The sequence below is a fragment of the Myxine glutinosa genome, chromosome 1 (assembly GCF_964187855.1).
Source record: "Myxine glutinosa chromosome 1, kmMyxGlut1.1, whole genome shotgun sequence".
In the NCBI taxonomy this organism is placed as follows: domain Eukaryota; kingdom Metazoa; phylum Chordata; class Myxini; order Myxiniformes; family Myxinidae; genus Myxine; species Myxine glutinosa.
The window spans coordinates 24,803,176-24,821,594 of record NC_136261.1 but is presented as its reverse complement, the minus strand read 5'-3'; the positions used below and the strand labels follow the sequence as shown (position 1 = coordinate 24,821,594).

Genomic DNA, 18,419 nt, shown 5'->3' with positions numbered 1-18,419 from the left:
AGGTACACACACCGAATGATAAATACAGTTTCGACAAAATACAATTGTGAACAATGACAACTTTGAAAACGTGGAGACCATGTGGAGCTTCAAAAATCCGTGACGTCGTCTCCAAGATCTCGTGAGATCTCAAAGAGTTCTTCGTTCGTTCTTCCTTATGCCTAGATACACCCACACGTTCTTTCTTATGCCTAGATACAGTCATACAGAAAGCATTCTTCCTTATGCCTAGATACACCCACACATCAGATAAGAATTTGGTACTACGCTTATTTTGCAAGATATTCCGCTCACAAGGTTCAGACATACATGGCGTCAGAGATACATGGCGGCGGCCATCCTGGATTTTGACGTGGGTTGCACCCACACACGAAATTATAATTCAGTCCTTTGCTTACGCATGCACGCATGCATGCACTGACGCACGCACGCACGGACGCACGCACGGATGCACGCACACACGGACGGAGGGGACAACCATAGTCCCCCTTTCGCTCCGCGGTGCGACGGGAGACAATAAGCATGGAGAAATTTGTATTTTTTTTCAACAACCCTAAAGATGTAAATCTTGATGAAATGAAGGATGGAAATATATGAGGTGAAATGACATTTCGTTCAGTCGTAGTGAAGGACCATTTTAAAATTACCTTTTATATAAAAAGTATGTGGATAGCCGGGTGTTGGCTTAGCGGTTCGGGTGCCGTCTTGGGATCGTAGGATCCTGAGTTTGTAATCCCGGTCGATCACTGAATTAACACCAGGGGGGTTGGCTCAGCCTGTCAGCCTTCCGAGGTCGGCAAATTGAGTACCAGCTTGCTGGGATGAATGATCCCGGTAGGTACCCAGATTTTGAATAGGTACACCATATCCCTGTGCATTGTAGGAGACGACATAGGCTTGGCGTCAGGAAGGGCATCCAGCCATAAAACATTGCCTCAAACAGGGAACCATGATTGTCATGTGGCCTGCAAGGCTAACCCCTGCTCTAGCGGGGGAAAATGGCCTTAAAGAGATCATTCATTCATAAAAAGTATAAGGATATAGATGGTAATGTTTTTTCTACGAACTAAATATGAGTCATTATTCAAGTGAAGATTTGGGGAATTTTGATAGTGATGATGGTATCTCTATTGGAACAGAAGACAGTTATGATACTGAGAGTTTGTGTTCAAACGATAGTTATGAAAGTAGTTTTATAGATGATGATGATCATGAAAGCACTGATTATAGTGAAGATGAATTTTATTTGAAGTAGAAACATTTACTATATAAATATGATGAATCTAAACGACATACCAGATGTTGAGCCTCTTGAATTTCCTGATTCTCCATATGATAAATTAGAGAATTGTCCGGCTTGTGATAGAGTGTGATTAAACACAGAGTCAAAAGCCCATAAACAATATTTATTCTGTGATTATCTTTTAATTAATGATAATAAAAAATATGAAAAGCAACATAACTTTTTTTAAGTTGCACCAAAAATGAATTACTTTCCAAGATTAATAGTCAGGGCCTTTAGGGATATTTTGGGGCCGTTTGGTTCAAATTCTTCCAAAAGCACCAAATTTGGCCCAGATGTTGCCCATGCCATACTCTTTCGATTTTTGACGGGCGCCAAGACGGGCGCCCCCCCCCCCCCCGGGGCCCAATATTGACGAAATACTAAATGGCCGCCACCCGGATTAGAGGAAAATCTGTTAAATAAGCAAAAGGGTTGGAATCCTGTATGATACCACTTTTCAGGGGTTTTCGAGGTCGAGGAATCCAATTATGATGTTATTTTGATGATTCGAGGTCAAGGTCAACCCTCAAGGTCATCTTAAAGGTCATTTTTGAGTCAAACATGTCGGTTTTTGAGTTTTTTGTCAAGATTTACACGAGGTTCACCATTTTATGTTTCTGGGTTGGGTAATCGAACTCTGACCTTGTTTTTGACAATTAGAGGAAATATTTACATGTCTATTTCCTAACTTTCAGGCATATGCAGTTCATCAGTCTAATTACAAAGGTACGGATTTTGATGTTTTATGAACTGCATGCCATATCCTTGTGTTTAATTTTTGTGCGATCATGATCCGGGTTCATGTATACATGATTGTATACATGTCATAAATATGACGTCATAGGTCATGTGACCTGGCGGCAATATTGGATTTTATGAAAACCTTAAAAATGGATCCCTGCCTTCATTTTTCGATCGATTCATTTTGAACTTTGACCACTTATAGTACGCCATGTGATTGGATGCATATCCTAATTATGACGTCATAGGTCAGGTGACATGGCGGGATGGACCGGTATGGTCCCCGGATCATACCGCCCTTCGCGCCCGTAAAAAATCGAAGGAGTATGGCATGGGCAACATCTGCGCCAAATTTGATGCTTTTGGAAGAATTTGAACCAAAATATCCCTAAGGGCCCTGACTATAATAAGAGAAATGAACGTTAAGTATGAGGGTGATAATACACCTTTCCTTACAACGGAAGAGATTGATAAAATTATGGTAATGTTTCAAGGACTGATGATATTTGCTATTTATGATTGTCATTTTCAGGGAAATATCAACACAAGATGTTATATATATAAAATAATGAATTATCTTAAAATTAAACCTGAACTCAGGATAAAACATAGAGTTTCTAAAAATCCTGTAAAAAAAAAATTAGATGACTTGTTTTCCAAATATATAAATAAATGATTTTTTACCCATTTGGGAAAACAAGATAACAAATAAATTAACAACCATGAAAATCTTCCAAATTAATTAAGATGTCTTATAGTTGGTTCAAGCAGATGTGGAAAAACCTATTTTTACTATTTAAAATGCCCCTTACACCCAACTTTTTAGATTATAACATTTTAATAATGTTCACAAAGTCAAGTTTTCAACCGGAGAATCAACTACTATCACAAGGTTTTAATGCTGGTCTTCAAAAATAAGATATAATCGGTTTATTTAAACTTATTCTTGTTTATTTGTAATTTATTTGTCATCTAAAATTTGCAATAAATCTCTTTCAATAAATAAAGTAATATTAAAGATTCCATATTCCCTTTCTTTTAAGTCATGTGTGTCAAATGACTTTGAATTCGTTCTTTTTTTTTTTTCTTTTTTTTTTTTTTGTATACAAGATCGAGGCTCGTGAAAGAGCGAACATTAATCACACAGAAAGACAAACAGACACATAAAACAAATAACATCGGGAGCGGTAGACAAGATGAGGAGAGAGGGGGCAGGACACAAACACAACATTTGAGAGCAGGGACCGAGAGACATGGAGACATCGAGAGAACTGTGGGAGGGAGAGGGCTTTGGGGGGGAGGCATGGGAAGGGGGGGGGGGGTGGGAGAGGTATAAAACATATGGACACTGCCAGGACTTCCAGGAAAGAAGTTGGAATTTCAAACAAGGTGGATCTGGGGTGAATTAGTGGGGGTAGAAAAGATCAAGGTTTTGGATGGGGGAAGATAAGAGATGGTGGTGAACAGCTGTTTTAAAGACCTGGAGGGAGGAGTGTGATTGAAGAGAGTGAGGGAGTTTGTTCCAGAGGCGGGAGAAAAGAGGAATGAAAGAGTGAAGGTGAGCAGAGAGCCGAGATTTCGGCAGTTTAACCATCAGAGGGTTGCTGGCAGATCTTGTGCGACCTGTAGGAATATTTGGGGGACAGAGCACAGAGAGAGCTGGGGGAGCAAGGCCGGAGAGGAGTCGGTAGAAGACAGAAAGACCACCTACCTGCCTGCGGTGAGTGAGTGAAAGGCCCTCAGAGATAGCTTCATCGCGGGAGATTCCAATGATTCTGAAAGCTTTGGATTCAACGGCGTGAAGCCGAGCCAGGTGTGAAGCAGGAGCACCGGCCCAGAGGGGAGAACAGTATTCCATTGAGCTGTGGATGAAAGCCTTGTATGTGGTGAGGAGCTCAGGTGTGCCTAGGAAGGACTTCGCACGACGGAGGATGCCCAGTTTAACGTCATATCTCAAATCTTACCCTTTTTAATGGTTTTTAAAACGCTCCACTCGCTGCTGCTTTCACTATTTCTACTTTTGGCTCTTCATAAAATGTTTTGTGAAAAGTAGAATTAATCATTCTTCTTGTACCGGTATATTTTGTTCCTTCCAATTTCGTTTAAAATGTTTACAAAAACGGAGAAAATGTGGTGAAAATAAAATATGGGCCAAAAGGAAAAATGGGTCAGAATGTAAAATAATGTTAAGTGCTCTAGACTCTTGAAGATATTTTGAAAAGTGCAAAATAAGTGTTCCAGAATATAAAGTGGGTGAGAAAGTGAAAATATGAATACCTGTCGAGAAGGCAGAGAATATGTTGTTTCTGAATTAATCGACTGAGTTGAAATGACAGAATCAGCGAGGAGATACCAGAGCATAGTGGAATCATCCGACAGCAAGCGAAATAATGAAGCCGATTCTGTACATTGTCACGTGAATGAGAGCGACGACTGGCACGTGAATGACTTCGCGCATGCGCAGAAGGGGGGGGGGTGATTTAGAGCCGACACATTCTCCCTACTCACATCAAATGTTATACGTGACATTAAATGTTACCGATTCATTACTGATTGATACATTGACCTTACCATTCACATTTTAACTGAAAGAAATTTGAATTTCCTACTTGTCAAAATATATACAGTCACGTGAAAAGGTAATTACACCCCATGTAAAGTTTTGACTTTTTCAACATATTTCAACATACAGCTCTTTGATCTTCATTTCAACAATATTGATAGATAAAGGTGATATAATACAACAAATATCATGAAACATTTACATTTTGTAGTCCATTGTATAATTTAAAGAAACATAAATGCAAATTTCACATGTGGAAAAAGTAAGTACACCCTATTTTTTTCTTTTTTTTGTATACAAGATCGAGGCTCGTGAAAGAGCTAACATTAATCACACAGAAAGACAAACCGACACATAAAACATATAACATGGGGAGCGGTAGACAAGATGGGGCGAGAGGGGGAGGAACACAAACACAACATCTGAGAGCAGGGACATCGAGAGATCTGTGGGAGGGAGAGGGCTTTGGGGGGGGGGAGGCATGGGAAGGGGGGGGGGTGGGAGAGGTATAAAACATATGGACACTGCCGGGACTTCCAGGAAAGAAGTTGGAATTTCAAACAAGGTGGATCTGGGGTGAATTAGTGGGGGTAGAAAAGATCAAGGTTTTGGATGGGGAAAGATAAGAGATGGTGGTGAACAGCTGTTTTAAAGACCTGGAGGGAGGAGTGGGATTGAAGGGAGTGTGGGAGTTTGTTCCAGAGGCGGAAGAAAAGAGGCATGAAAGAGTGAAGGTGAGCAGAGAGCCGAGATTTCGGCAGTTTAACCATCAGAGGGTTGCTGGCAGATCTTGTGCGACCTGTAGGAATATTTGGGGGACAAATCACAGTGAGAGCTGGGGAGCAAGGCCAGAGAGGAGTCGGTAGAAGACAGAAAGACCACCTACCTGTCTGCGGTGAGTGAGTGAAAGGCCCTCGGAGATAGCTTCATCACGGGAGATTCCAATGATTCTGAAAGCTTTGGTTTCAACAGCGTGAAGCTGAGCTAGGTGTGAGGCAGGAGCACGGGCCCATAGGGGAGAACAGTATTCCATTGAGCTGCGGATGAAAGCATTGTATGTGGTGAGGAGCTCAGGTGTGCCGCGGAAGGACTTCGCATGACAGAGGATGCCCAGTCGGCGACTGGCTTTGGAGGACAGCTTGTCTACCTTGGATCTAATAGGTGGTATTGCCCCCTTTGGCAGAAACAACCTCAAGTAGGCGTTTCTTATAACTGTCTACCAGTCTCTGACATCGACTGGGAGAAATTTTTGCCCACTCCTCCATGCAGAATTCTTTCAGCTGTGCGATGTTTGAGGTGTTTCTTGCATGCACAGCTCGTTTCAAATCCCCCACAACATCTCGATGGGATTTAGATCCGGGCTTTGACTTGGCCATTCCAGAACCCTCCATTTCTTTCTTTTCAGCCATTCCTTGGTGGGTTAACTGGTATGTTTAGGGTCATTGACATGTTGCAAGGTCAACTTTCGGTTGAGCTTCAACTTTCCGACAGATGGCCTCACATTATCCTCAAGCACCCTCTGGTACAATGAAGAATTCATAGTGGGTTCTATGATGGTGAGCTGCCCAGGCCTTGATGCAGCAAAGCTGCCCCCAAACCATAATAGTTCCACCACCATGCTTTACAGTTGGTATCAGGTTCTTGTGGTCAAATGCTGTCTTTGGTTTTCGCCAAACATGTCTTCTGGTACTATGGCCAAATAGCTCTACCTTTGACTCATCTGTCCAGAGCACATTGTTCCAGAAGTTCTGGTCTTTGCCTAGGTGTTCATTGGCAAACTTTAGTCTTGTCCTGATGTTCTTTTTGGACAGCAAAAGTTTCCTCCTGGCACACCTCCCTTGTAGATCAAATTGGTGCAGCCTCTTTCTAATGGTAGACTAGTGCACTTTGACATCAACAGTGGCAAAAGGTACCTGTAGGTCCCGTGATGACATTCTGGGGTTCTTAGAGACTTATTTCAGCATCTTGCGGTCTGCTCTTGGGCTGAACTTGCTGGAGCGGCCTGGTCTGAAAAAGTTGGCAGTTGTTTGGAATCTTCTCCACTTGTAGATGATCTTCCGGACAGACGAATGATTGATTTCAAATTGTTCGGAGATCTTTTTAAATCCCTTCCCAGACTCATAGGCATCTATAACCTTCTTCTGAAGGCCTCAGAGAGCTCTTTTGATCTAGGCATGGTGACGCCGCACACTTCAACAACAAAGAGCAAACCAAACTAAATGTCTGAGGTTTAAATAAGACAGGTTCCTCCAAGATCCTCTCTGACGATGTTGTAATCATTTGCACCTGAGCTGTTACACCTGATTGTAATTATAGGTACTAGGGCATGCCCGTACTATATATATATCTAAAATTATATCCCCCCCCTCTATTTACATGAAATGGTTTGGTTCATTCGCAAAGCCAAAGCGAACGGCTTGCGAGTACGTTGACAATCCCCCCCCTCTATTTACATGAAATGGTTTGGGCCATTCGCAACGACCACAGAACCCCCCCCCCCCCCTCTATTTACATGAAATGGTTTGGTCCATTCGCAACGCCAAAGCGAACGGCGAACGGCTAAATCGCCATAGCTCGGTAACTACTTGTCCGATTAATTTCAAACCTTGAAAAGGCACATCCTCGGGTCCCCAGCAATATACCTGGCAAGTTTCAAGTATATCGGACCCGTGGTTGTCGAGAAACAGCGGTCACAGACAAACACACAGACACACACACAGACACACACACACACACACACACACACACACACACACACACACACACACACACACACACACACACACACACACACACACACACACACACACACACACAGAGATTGCTGGAATTATAGATAGATTTGAATTAGTGATAAATTTAGGGGTGCACTTACTTTTTCCACAAGGGAAATTTGCATTTATGTTTATTTAAATTATACAATGGACTACAAAATGTAAATGTTTCATGATATTTGTGATATTATATCACCTTTATCTGTCAATATTGTTGAAATGAAGATCAAATAGCTGTATGTTGAAATATGTTGAAAAAGTCAAAACTTTACACGGGGTGTACTTACTTTTTCACGTGACTGTATGTCCCCCATGGCTATGAGCAAATTATCAATATCTTCTTGGTTCCTTTATTTTGCTGTTGTATGTCTTCCATCAGATTATCTTCAAAAGACCTTCCTCTCAGTGATGTTCTCTTTGTTGTACAGAGGAATCTTCATCATATTCTGTCAGACTCACGACCTCCAGTCCAGTTTCCTGTGGCCAGCCTTACTGCAGAGCGACGAGATGTTTGGGCACGCTTGAGAAAGCAACTGCAAGCTCAAGGACATGGATCGGCCTTGTCCCTCATTGAGTCGGCCCTCTTTTGTCTCTGCCTGGATGAGCAGGACCTCAAAGATGACATCAAACAGAATCTTTTTGGCAGTGGAGGTGATCGATGGTTTGACAAGTCTGTCCAATTCATCGTGGGAAAAGATGGAGTTAGTGGGATTCAAATGGAGCATTCGTGGTGTGATGGAATGATGGCAATGTACCTCATAAATATGATCACAAAGGTGTGTTGACAGTAGGTTTATACAGGATCTGCTATTTTCATCAATTGTTCTTCTATTTGTACACTTTTCCATTTTATTTTGTTCTCAATACATCTATGTGTATTTATTTTGGTCATTTTTCCCTCTCCTTACTTTTTGTTGTTGTCTCTAAATAAAAGGACATTCAGAACCGACCAGCTGTGACCCATGAAAATTCTGTGATGTATCAGGAACCTTCAACCGGTGTACAGAGATTGCAGTTTGACCTCGATGGCAGCCTGGAGACTGCTGTTGTATCAGCCAAATACAATCTTCAAACTCTTGCTGCTTCTACATCCATCTGCCATATAGAATTCAAACATTTTGGATCCAATTTTCTCAAGGTGAGTGAAACATCAAAATTCCATTATTAAATCGATCCAATACCACTATGCACATGTCGATTTGTGTATTTATGAAGATTGCTTCGTTTTAAAGTTGTTTTTATCAGGATTAAGACTCATTGAAGAATTGACATTTTTACCTACACCCCTGAATGTTCACCATTGAGAGGCACGGCAAAAAACGATAAAATCGGGATATCTCAAAAAGTTACGGATGGATTCAGACGAAACATGGTGGACAGGCTGGGTGTGTGTCATGGACGAATTCATTCGATGTTGGTGAAGATTCAAATCCGGATCCGGTTCAGAGAATTTTATATTTTTAAGTGATTTTTCACCATTGAGTAATGTAGCCAAACAGCATATGTAGCATATTAAATCACAAAAGTTTTGGACGAATAAAAGTGCATGCTCAAAAAATATATCTTATTGCCATTTAGTCACAATTGGCGCCCGATTAATTCATTCGATTAGGGTGAGAAAAATTTGCGTGGGAGGCCAAATCAACAGTGGTGCAACTTCAACGAGTACCGACCATTGTCTCAGCTCAATGCTCCAAGAGCCCCTAGCCCGGTGTGCCCGAAAGTATAAGTAACGGGAAGCAGCAGGATGAAACCCCCCAGAAGCGACAGCATGCCAGCACCGTCAGACTTTAACTTGCACCGATGCTGACCATGTGCCAAGAAATATTATCCGGCCAGGACACATGGATGAGCGGGCTGGAAGGTAAGGAGGCCATGTATGAGCAGTTAGTCGACTTGGGCAAAGTGGCCGAGGCATGGTGGATGGTGAGCATGTGAGTGCACGAGCTTGTTGAGTGGTGTGAGAATGTGAGTGAGTGCACGAGCTTGTTGAGTGGTGTGAGCATGTGAGTGAGTGCACGAGCTTGTTGAGTGGTGTGAGCATGTGAGTGAGTGCACGAGCTTGTTGAGTGGTGTGAGAATGTGAGTGAGTGCACGAGCTTGTTGAGTGGTGTGAGAATGTGAGTGAGTGCACGAGCTTGTTGAGTGGTGTGAGCATGTGAGTGAGTGCACGGGCTTGTTGAGTGGTGTGAGCATGTGAGTGAGTGCGCGAGCTTGTTGAGTGGTGTGAGAATGTGAGTGAGTGCACGAGCTTGTTGAGTGGTGTGAGCATGTGAGTGAGAGCACGCGCTTGTTGAGTGGTGTGAGCATGTGAGTGAGTGCACGAGCTTGTTGAGTGGTATGAGAATGTGAGTGAGTGCAGGAGCTTGTTGAGTGGTGTGAGAATGTGAGTGAGTGCACGAGCTTGTTGAGTGGTGTGAGAATGTGAGTGAGTGCAGGAGCTTGTTGAGTGGTATGAGAATGTGAGTGAGTGCAGGAGCTTGTTGAGTGGTGTGAGAATGTGAGTGAGTGCAGGAGCTTGTTGAGTGGTGTGAGAATGTGAGTGAGTGCACGGGCTTGTTGAGTGGTATGAGAATGTGAGTGAGTGCAGGAGCTTGTTGAGTCGTGTGAGAATGTGAGTGAGTGCAGGAGCTTGTTGAGTGGTGTGAGCATGTGAGTGAGTGCACGAGCTTGTTGAGTGGTGTTAGAATGTGAGTGAGTGCAGGAGCTTGTTGAATGGTGTGAGATTGTGAGTGAGTGCACGAGCTTGTTGAGTGGTGTGAGCATGTGAGTGAGTGCACGAGCTTGTTGAGTGGTATGAGAATGTGAGTGAGTGCAGGAGCTTGTTGAGTGGTGTGAGAATGTGAGTGAGTGCACGAGCTTGTTGAGTGGTGTGAGAATGTGAGTGAGTGCAGGAGCTTGTTGAGTGGTATGAGAATGTGAGTGAGTGCAGGAGCTTGTTGAGTGGTGTGAGAATGTGAGTGAGTGCAGGAGCTTGTTGAGTGGTGTGAGAATGTGAGTGAGTGCACGGGCTTGTTGAGTGGTATGAGAATGTGAGTGAGTGCAGGAGCTTGTTGAGTGGTGTGAGAATGTGAGTGAGTGCAGGAGCTTGTTGAGTGGTGTGAGCATGTGAGTGAGTGCACGAGCTTGTTGAGTGGTGTTAGAATGTGAGTGAGTGCAGGAGCTTGTTGAATGGTGTGAGATTGTGAGTGAGTGCACGAGCTTGTTGAGTGGTATGAGAATGTGAGTGAGTGCAGGAGCTTGTTGAGTGGTGTGAGAATGTGAGTGAGTGCACGAGCTTGTTGAGTGATGTGAGAATGTGAGTGAGTGCACGGGCTTGTTGAGTGGTGTGAGAATGTGAGTGAGTGCACGAGCTTGTTGAGTGGTGTGAGATTGTGAGTGAGTGCACGAGATTGTTGAGTGGTGTGAGAATGTGAGTGAGTGCAGGAGCTTGTTGAGTGGTGTGAGAATGTGAGTGAGTGCACGAGCTTGTTGAGTGGTGTGAGAATGTGAGTGAGTGCATGAGCTTGTTGAGTGGTGTGAGAATGTGAGTGAGTGCACGAGCTTGTTGAGTGGTGTGAGCATGTGAGTGAGTGCACGAGGCTTGTTGAGTGGTGTGAGCATGTGAGTGAGTGCACGAGGCTTGTTGAGTGGTGTGAGCATGTGAGTGAGTGCGCGAGCTTGTTGATTGGTGTGAGAATGTGAGTGAGTGCACGAGCTTGTTGAGTGGTGTGAGAATGTGAGTGAGTGCAGGAGCTTGTTGAATGGTGTGAGATTGTGAGTGAGTGCACGAGCTTGTTGAGTGGTGTGAGAATGTGAGTGAGTGCAGGAGCTTGTTGAATGGTGTGAGATTGTGAGTGAGTGCACGAGCTTGTTGAGTGGTGTGAGAATGTGAGCGAGTGCACGAGCTTGTTGAGTGGTGTGAGCATGTGAGTGAGTGCACGAGCTTGTTGAGTGGTGTGAGAATGTGAGTGAGTGCACGAGCTTGTTGAGTGGTATGAGCATGTGAGTGAGTGCACGAGCTTGTTGAGTGGTGTTAGAATGTGAGTGAGTGCAGGAGCTTGTTGAATGGTGTGAGATTGTGAGTGAGTGCACGAGCTTGTTGAGTGGTGTGTGAATGTGAGTGAGTGCACGAGCTTGTTGAGTGGTGTGAGAATGTGAGTGAGTGCACGAGCTTGTTGAGTGGTGTGAGATTGTGAGTGAGTGCACGAGCTTGTTGAGTGGTATGAGAATGTGAGTGAGTGCAGGAGCTTGTTGAGTGGTGTGAGAATGTGAATGAGTGCACGAGCTTGTTGAGTGAAGTGAGAATGTGAGTGAGTGCACGGGCTTGTTGAGTGGTGTGAGAATGTGAGTGAGTGCACGAGCTTGTTGAGTGGTGTGAGATTGTGAGTGAGTGCACTAGATTGTTGAGTGGTGTGAGAATGTGAGTGAGTGCAGGAGCTTGTTGAGTGGTGTGAGAATGTGAGTGAGTGCACGAGCTTGTTGAGGGGTGTGAAAATGTGAGTGAGTGCACGAGCTTGTTGAGTGGTGTGAGAATGTGAGTGAGTGCACGAGCTTGTTGAGTGGTGTGAGCATGTGAGTGAGTGCACGAGGCTTGTTGAGTGGTGTGAGCATGTGAGTGAGTGCACAAGGCTTGTTGAGTGGTGTTAGAATGTGAGTGAGTGCAGGAGCTTGTTGAGTGGTGTGAGAATGTGAGTGAGTGCACGAGCTTGTTGAGTGGTGTGAGAATGTGAGTGAGTGCAGGAGCTTGTTGAATGGTGTGAGATTGTGAGTGAGTGCACGAGCTTGTTGAGTGGTGTGTGAATGTGAGTGAGTGCACGAGCTTGTTGAGTGGTGTGAGAATGTGAGTGAGTGCACGAACTTGTTGAGTGGTGTGAGATTGTGAGTGAGTGCACGAGCTTGTTGGGTGGTGTGAGAATGTGAGTGAGTGCACGAGCTTGTTGAGCAGTGTGAGAATGTGAGTGAGTGCACGAGCTTGTTGAGTGGTGTAAGCATGTGAGTGAGTGCACGAGTCTTGTTGAGTGGTGTGAGCATGTGAGTGAGTGCGCGAGCTTGTTGAGTGGTGTGAGAATGTGAGTGAGTGCACAAGCTTTTTGAGTGGTGTGATAATGTGAGTGAGTGCAGGAGCTTGTTGAGTGGTGTGAGAATGTGAGTGAGTGCACGAGCTTTTTGAGTGGTGTGAGAATGTGAGTGAGTGCAGGAGCTTGTTGAATGGTGTGAGATTGTGAGTGAGTGCACGAGCTTGTTGAGTGATGTGAGAAAGTGAGCGAGTGCACGAGCTTATTGAGTGGTGTGAGAATGTGAGTGAGTGCATGCGCTTGTTGAGTGGTGTGAGATTGTGAGTGAGTGCACGAGCTTGTTGAGTGGTATGAGAATGTGAGTGAGTGCAGGAGCTTGTTGATTGGTGTGAGAATGTGAGTGAGTGCACGAGCTTGTTGAGTGGTGTGAGCATGTGAGTGAGTGCACGAGCTTGTTGAGTGGTGTGAGAATGTGAGTGAGTGCACGAGCTTGTTGAGTGGTGTGAGATTGTGAGTGAGTGCACGAGCCTGTTGAGTGGTGTGAGAATGTGAGTGCGTGCACGAGCTTGTTGAGTGGTGTGAGCATGTGAGTGAGTGCACGAGCTTGTTGAGTGGTGTGAGCATGTGAGTGAGTGCACGAGCTTGTTCAGTGGTGTGAGATTGTGAGTGAGTGCACGAGCTTGTTGAGTGGTGTGAGCATGTGAGTGATTGCACGAGCTTGTTGAGTGGTGTGAAAATGTGAGTGAGTGCACGAGCTTGTTGAGTGGTGTGAGAATGTGAGTGAGTGCACGAGCTTGTTGAGTGGTGTGAGAATGTGAGTGAGTGCACGAGCTTGTTGAGTGGTGTGAGCATGTGAGTGAGTGCACGAGCTTGTTGGGTGGTGTGAGCATGTGAGTGAGTGCACGAGCTTGTTGAGTGGTGTGAGATTGTGAGTGAGTGCATAGCTTGTTGAGTGGTGTGAGCATGTGAGTGTGTGCACGAGCTTGTTGAGTGGTATGAGAATGTGAGTGAGTGCAGGAGCTTGTTGAGTGGTGTGAGCATGTGAGTGAGTGCACGAGCTTGTTGATTGGTGTGAAAATGTGAGTGAGTGCACGAGCTTGTTGAGAGGTGTGAGAATGTGAGTGAGTGCAGGAGCTTGTTGAGTGGTGTGAGAATGTGAGTGAGTGCACGAGCTTGTTGAGTGGTGTGAGCATGTGAGTGAGTGCACGAGCTTGTTGAGCGGTGTGAGAATGTGAGTGAGTGCAGGAGCTTGTTGAATGGTGTGAGATTGTGAGTGAGTGCACGAGCTTGTTGAGTGGTGCGAGCATGAGTGAGTGCACGAGCTTGTTGAGTGGTGTGAGAATGTGAGTGAGTGCACGAGCTTGTTGAGTGGTGTGAGATTGTGAGTGAGTGCACGAGCTTGTTGAGTGGTATGAGAATGTGAGTGAGTGCAGGAGCTTGTTGAGTGGTGTGAGAATGTGAGTGAGGGTACGAGCTTGTTGAGTGGTGTGAGATTGTGAGAGTGCACTAGCCTGTTGAGTGGTGTGAGAATGTGAGTGCATGCACGAGCTTGTTGAGTGGTGTGAGCATGTGAGTGAGTGCACGAGCTTGTTGAGTGGTGTGAGCATGTGAGTGAGTGCACGAGCTTGTTGAGTGGTGTGAGCATGTGAGTGAGTGCACGAGCTTGTTGAGTGGTGTGAGATTGTGAGTGAGTGCACGAGCTTGTTGAGTGGTGTGAGCATGTGAGTGAGTGCACGAGCTTGTTGAGTGGTGTGAGAATGTGAGTGAGTGCACGAGCTTGTTGAGTGGTGTGAGCATGTGAGTGAGTGCACGAGCTTGTTGAGTGGTGTGAGAATGTGAGTGAGTGCACGAGCTTGTTGAGTGGTGTGAGATTGTGAGTGAGTGCACGAGCCTGTTGAGTGGTGTGAGAATGTGAGTGCATGCACGAGCTTGTTGAGTGGTGTGAGCATGTGAGTGAGTGCACGAGCTTGTTGAGTGGTGTGAGCATGTGAGTGAGTGCACGAGCTTGTTGAGTGGTGTGAGATTGTGAGTGAGTGCACGAGCTTGTTGAGTGGTGTGAGCATGTGAGTGAGTGCACGAGCTTGTTGAGTGGTGTGAAAATGTGAGTGAGTGCACGAGCTTGTTGAGTGGTGTGAGAATGTGAGTGAGTGCACGAGCTTGTTGAGTGGTGTGAGAATGTGAGTGAGTGCACGAGCTTGTTGAGTGGTGTGAGAATGTGAGTGAGTGCAGGAGCTTGTTGAGTGGTGTGAGAATGTGAGTGAGTGCACGAGCTTGTTGAGTGGTGTGAGCATGTGAGTGAGTGCAGGAGCTTGTTGAGTGGTATGAGAATGTGACTGAGTGCAGGAGCTTGTTGAGTGGTGTAAGAATGTGAGTGAGGGTACGAGCTTGTAGAGTGATGTGAGCATGTGAGTGAGTGCAAGAGCTTGTTTAGTGGTGTGAGCATGTGAGTGAGTGCACGAGCTTGTTGAGTGGTGTGAGAATGTAAGTGAGTGCAGGAGCTTGTTGAGTGGAAAAAGTGGAAAATGCTTTCACATGTGGAAAAAGTAAGTACACCCCTACATTTATCTCTACTTCAAATACCTAAAATTTGAATCAAGTGCACCAGCTCAGGTGCAAATGATTAGAACATCGTTAGAGAGGATCTTGGAGGAACCTGTCTTATTTAAACCTCAGACATTTAGTTTGGTTTGCTCTTTGTTGTTGAAGTGTGCGGCGTCACCATGCCGAGATCAAAAGAGCTCTCTGAGGCCTTCAGAAAGAAGGTTATAGATGCCTACTAGTTTGGGAAGGGATTTAAAAAGATCTCCAAACAATTTGAAATCAATCATTCGACTGTCGGAAGATCATCTGCAAGTGGAGAAGATTCCAAACAAACTCCAACTTGTTCAGGCCAGGCCGCCGCAGCAAGTTCAACCCGAGAGCAGACCACAAGATGCTGAAAGAAGTCTCTAAGAACCCCAGAATGTCATCACGGGACCTACAGGTAGCTCTTGCCACTGTTGATGTCAAAGTGCACGAGTCTACCATTGGAAAGAGGCTGCACACATTTGATCTACATGGGAGGTGTGCCAGGAGGAAACCTTTGCTGTCCAGAAAGAACATCAGGGCAAGACTAAAGTTTGCCAATGAACACCTCAGCAAAGACCAGCACTTCTCGAACAATGTGCTCTGGACAGATGAGTCAAAGGTAGAGCTATTTTGCCACAGTACCAGAAGACATGTTTGGCGAAAACCAAAGACAGCATTTGACAACAAGAACCTGATACCAACTGTAAAGCATGGTGGTGGAAATATTATTGTTTGGGGCAGCTTTGCTGCATCAGGGCCTGGGCAACTCACCATTATAGAATCCACTATGAATTCTTCATTGTACCAGAGGGTGCTTGAGGATAATGTGAGGCCAACTGTCGGAAAGTTGAAGCTCAACCGAAGGTGGACATTGCAACATGACAATGACCCTAAACATACCAGTAAATCCACCAAGGAATGGCTGAAAAGAAAGAAATGGAGGGTTCTGGAATGGCCAAGTCAAAGCCCGGATCTAAATCCCATCGAGATGTTGTGGGGGGATTTGAAACGAGCTATGCATGCAAGAAACCCCTCAAACATCACACAGCTGAAAGAATTCTGCATGGAAGAGTGGGCAAAAATTTCTCCCAGTCGATGTCAGAGACTGATAGACAGTTATAAGAAACGCCTACTTGAGGTTGTTTCTGCCAAAGGGGGCAATACCACCTATTCGAGCCAAGGGTGTACTTACTTTTTCCACATGCGAAATTTACATTTATATTTATTTAAATTATATATGTATATACATTTATATATATTGTTATGTTGTTATATTGTTATATTGTTATGGATCTGTCACTTCCGCCTTTTTTGTTATTATGTTCTTGGAGTATTTTAAGTTTCATATAATATTGTTGTGAAGATTTTTGTGTGAAATGGAGATGACTTTCGTAAAAGGTAAAAATTAATGTTTGTGAAGGAAAATGTTTTTGTTGGTTGGTTTTGTTGGCATGTTTTGTTGCTGTTTTGAGTCTGTCAAGTGAGTTTAATAAAGGTTAAAGTTTGCCCCCCATAGTTAGTCACACAAGCAACATGTAGCCTCACAATAGTATAGTTATGTCTTAGTATTTGTGAGCTTAGTTCTTTTCCAGTGTTAATTCTGCGTTGAGTAGGAGGCAGGAGGATAGGCCCTACTTGCCACCGATTTCCCAGCCACCCTAGCCTCGATCCAGTTTGTTAAGCATTGGTTGATCATTGGGCGAGTTAACACGAGGCAGGCAGAGGAGAATCGGGGCGGAGTCGAGGTGGAGCGGCAGAAGCGATGATGGTAAGCACGAGCCGCCAATCAGAGCTCGAGGTGGTGGCGCGGCATGGCTTCAGAGGGCGTGGTGAGAAGGTTCGGGTGAGTTCCAGAAGGTTCGGGGGGCGTAGATATAAAACCGGCTGCGCAAAAGCCCTTGATAGGACTCGCGTTGTATAGGACTTGCTACGAGAGAGAGAGAGAGAGAGAGAGAGAGAGAGAGAGAGAGAGAGAGAGAGAGATAAGAGGACTCGCGTTGTATAGTACTTGCTGTGAGAGAGAGCGAGATATAGGACTCGCGTTGTAAAGGATCGATGCAAAGGACTTGCACGCCAGGATTCGCAGAGGAACGCAGGACTTGCGGCAAAAGGATTTGCGAAAGAACCTGATAAGCGGTGAAAGCTGATGAACTTGACGAACTTGCACGAGAACGCGCGCGCTAACCAGCTCGGAGTGTATAGAAGAAGAGGAGTTGGCCGCTACATATATGCGTGCGCAGCCAGACGCGCTTAGAACGAATACAGCGCATTTCAGATGCGCGAGTGAGCCAGGCTGAGTAACCGCCAGCCGCACTAAAGTCCGGCCTCTACCGTTCCGCCCCATCATCTGTTTGTACGAGAGACGCGCTACGAGTTCCTGCCTTCGCCTGCCACCATCTTCGTGGGATGTCCCGGGGACCATGGAGAGCTGGACGAGGACCATCTCTGGACGCTTTGGGGAACACCTGCCCATCTGCAATTCCCTGTGTGAGTGTGAGACGGGCCCGTTGTCCAAGGGATAAGATAAGACTGCTTAAGGATTGCTCTGTGTCTCTTCGTCCTTGAACCTGTATATACGTGTGGGAATAATTAAACGGTTTATTCTTCCTTTCTTCCTGATTCAATCGTTCCTGTGGTGTCTCCATTTGACTAAGCGTGGCACGAATAAGATCCCTCCAATCGGGTTCCACTAAGTTAGACTGCGCGGACCACGTGTACGCAATCCACTCGGCGTACTCAAACCATACGTGGTTCATGCGAGGCTTGTTTCCTCGCTCCCAGGGCAGCGCGGGGAATTAGGTACGAGCGAGCAGTAGTCCCGAAACCCTGCTCCGCATGTGTCCGGGAGGGACGTTTCAAGTCTCGGTTCCGCCAGGCCCAGCAAAGACAAGCGGATTAATCCCCCCTTGATAAGGGGAAGAAGGCCTGCGTAGAGAACCGCAACAATATATATATATATATATATATATATATATATATATATATATATATATATATATACATATATATGTACATATATATGTATATATATTGTTATATTGTTATATTGTCATATTGTTACGGATCCGTCACTTCCGCCTTTTTTGTTATTATGTTCTTGGAGGATTTTTAGTTTCATATAATATTGTTGTGAAGATTTTTGTGTGAAATGGAGATGACTTTAGTAAAAGGTAAAAATTAATGTTTGTGAAGGAAAAGGAAAATGCGGCAAAGAAACCGGAAGAGGAGAGAGGAGAAGATTGCCAGGGAGAGGAGGAGACAGCTGTGAGTCACATCGAGGCTACAAGCAGACCTTCTTGATATTGGTCATGAATGGGTTGAGGCTACCCTGGAAAGGGATTGCCCGCTACATCGTCATATATTGCGATTGCAATTAAACCTGCGTCTCAGGTTTTATCACCAAGTGTGAGTTATTGTTGGAGGGAAAGCATGCGCCTCCATTACAGACCGATCCGCTATTTTCCCTCGAGGAGACCGTCCGCCTGATGCAT

The 18,419-nt window shown here is 45.0% G+C and overlaps 2 protein-coding genes across 4 annotated transcripts in view; one reads left to right on the top strand and one right to left on the bottom strand.

The window, feature by feature from the left end:
* Nucleotides 1-18,419, bottom strand: part of LOC144889489 (uncharacterized) — an 880,122-nt gene that overhangs the window by 423,316 nt on the left and 438,387 nt on the right. The gene's annotated exons all lie outside the window — the stretch shown is intronic.
* The window catches only part of LOC137412766 (carnitine O-palmitoyltransferase 2, mitochondrial-like), a 113,131-nt gene that overhangs the window by 75,413 nt on the left and 19,299 nt on the right, over nt 1-18,419 (top strand). For both annotated transcript variants that reach the window (XM_078769809.1, XM_078769799.1), the window contains 2 exons: nt 7,972-8,139; nt 8,298-8,501. In XM_078769809.1, coding sequence (XP_078625935.1) covers nt 7,972-8,139; nt 8,298-8,501 — 372 coding nt within the window. The remainder of the gene's footprint in view (nt 1-7,971; nt 8,140-8,297; nt 8,502-18,419) is intronic.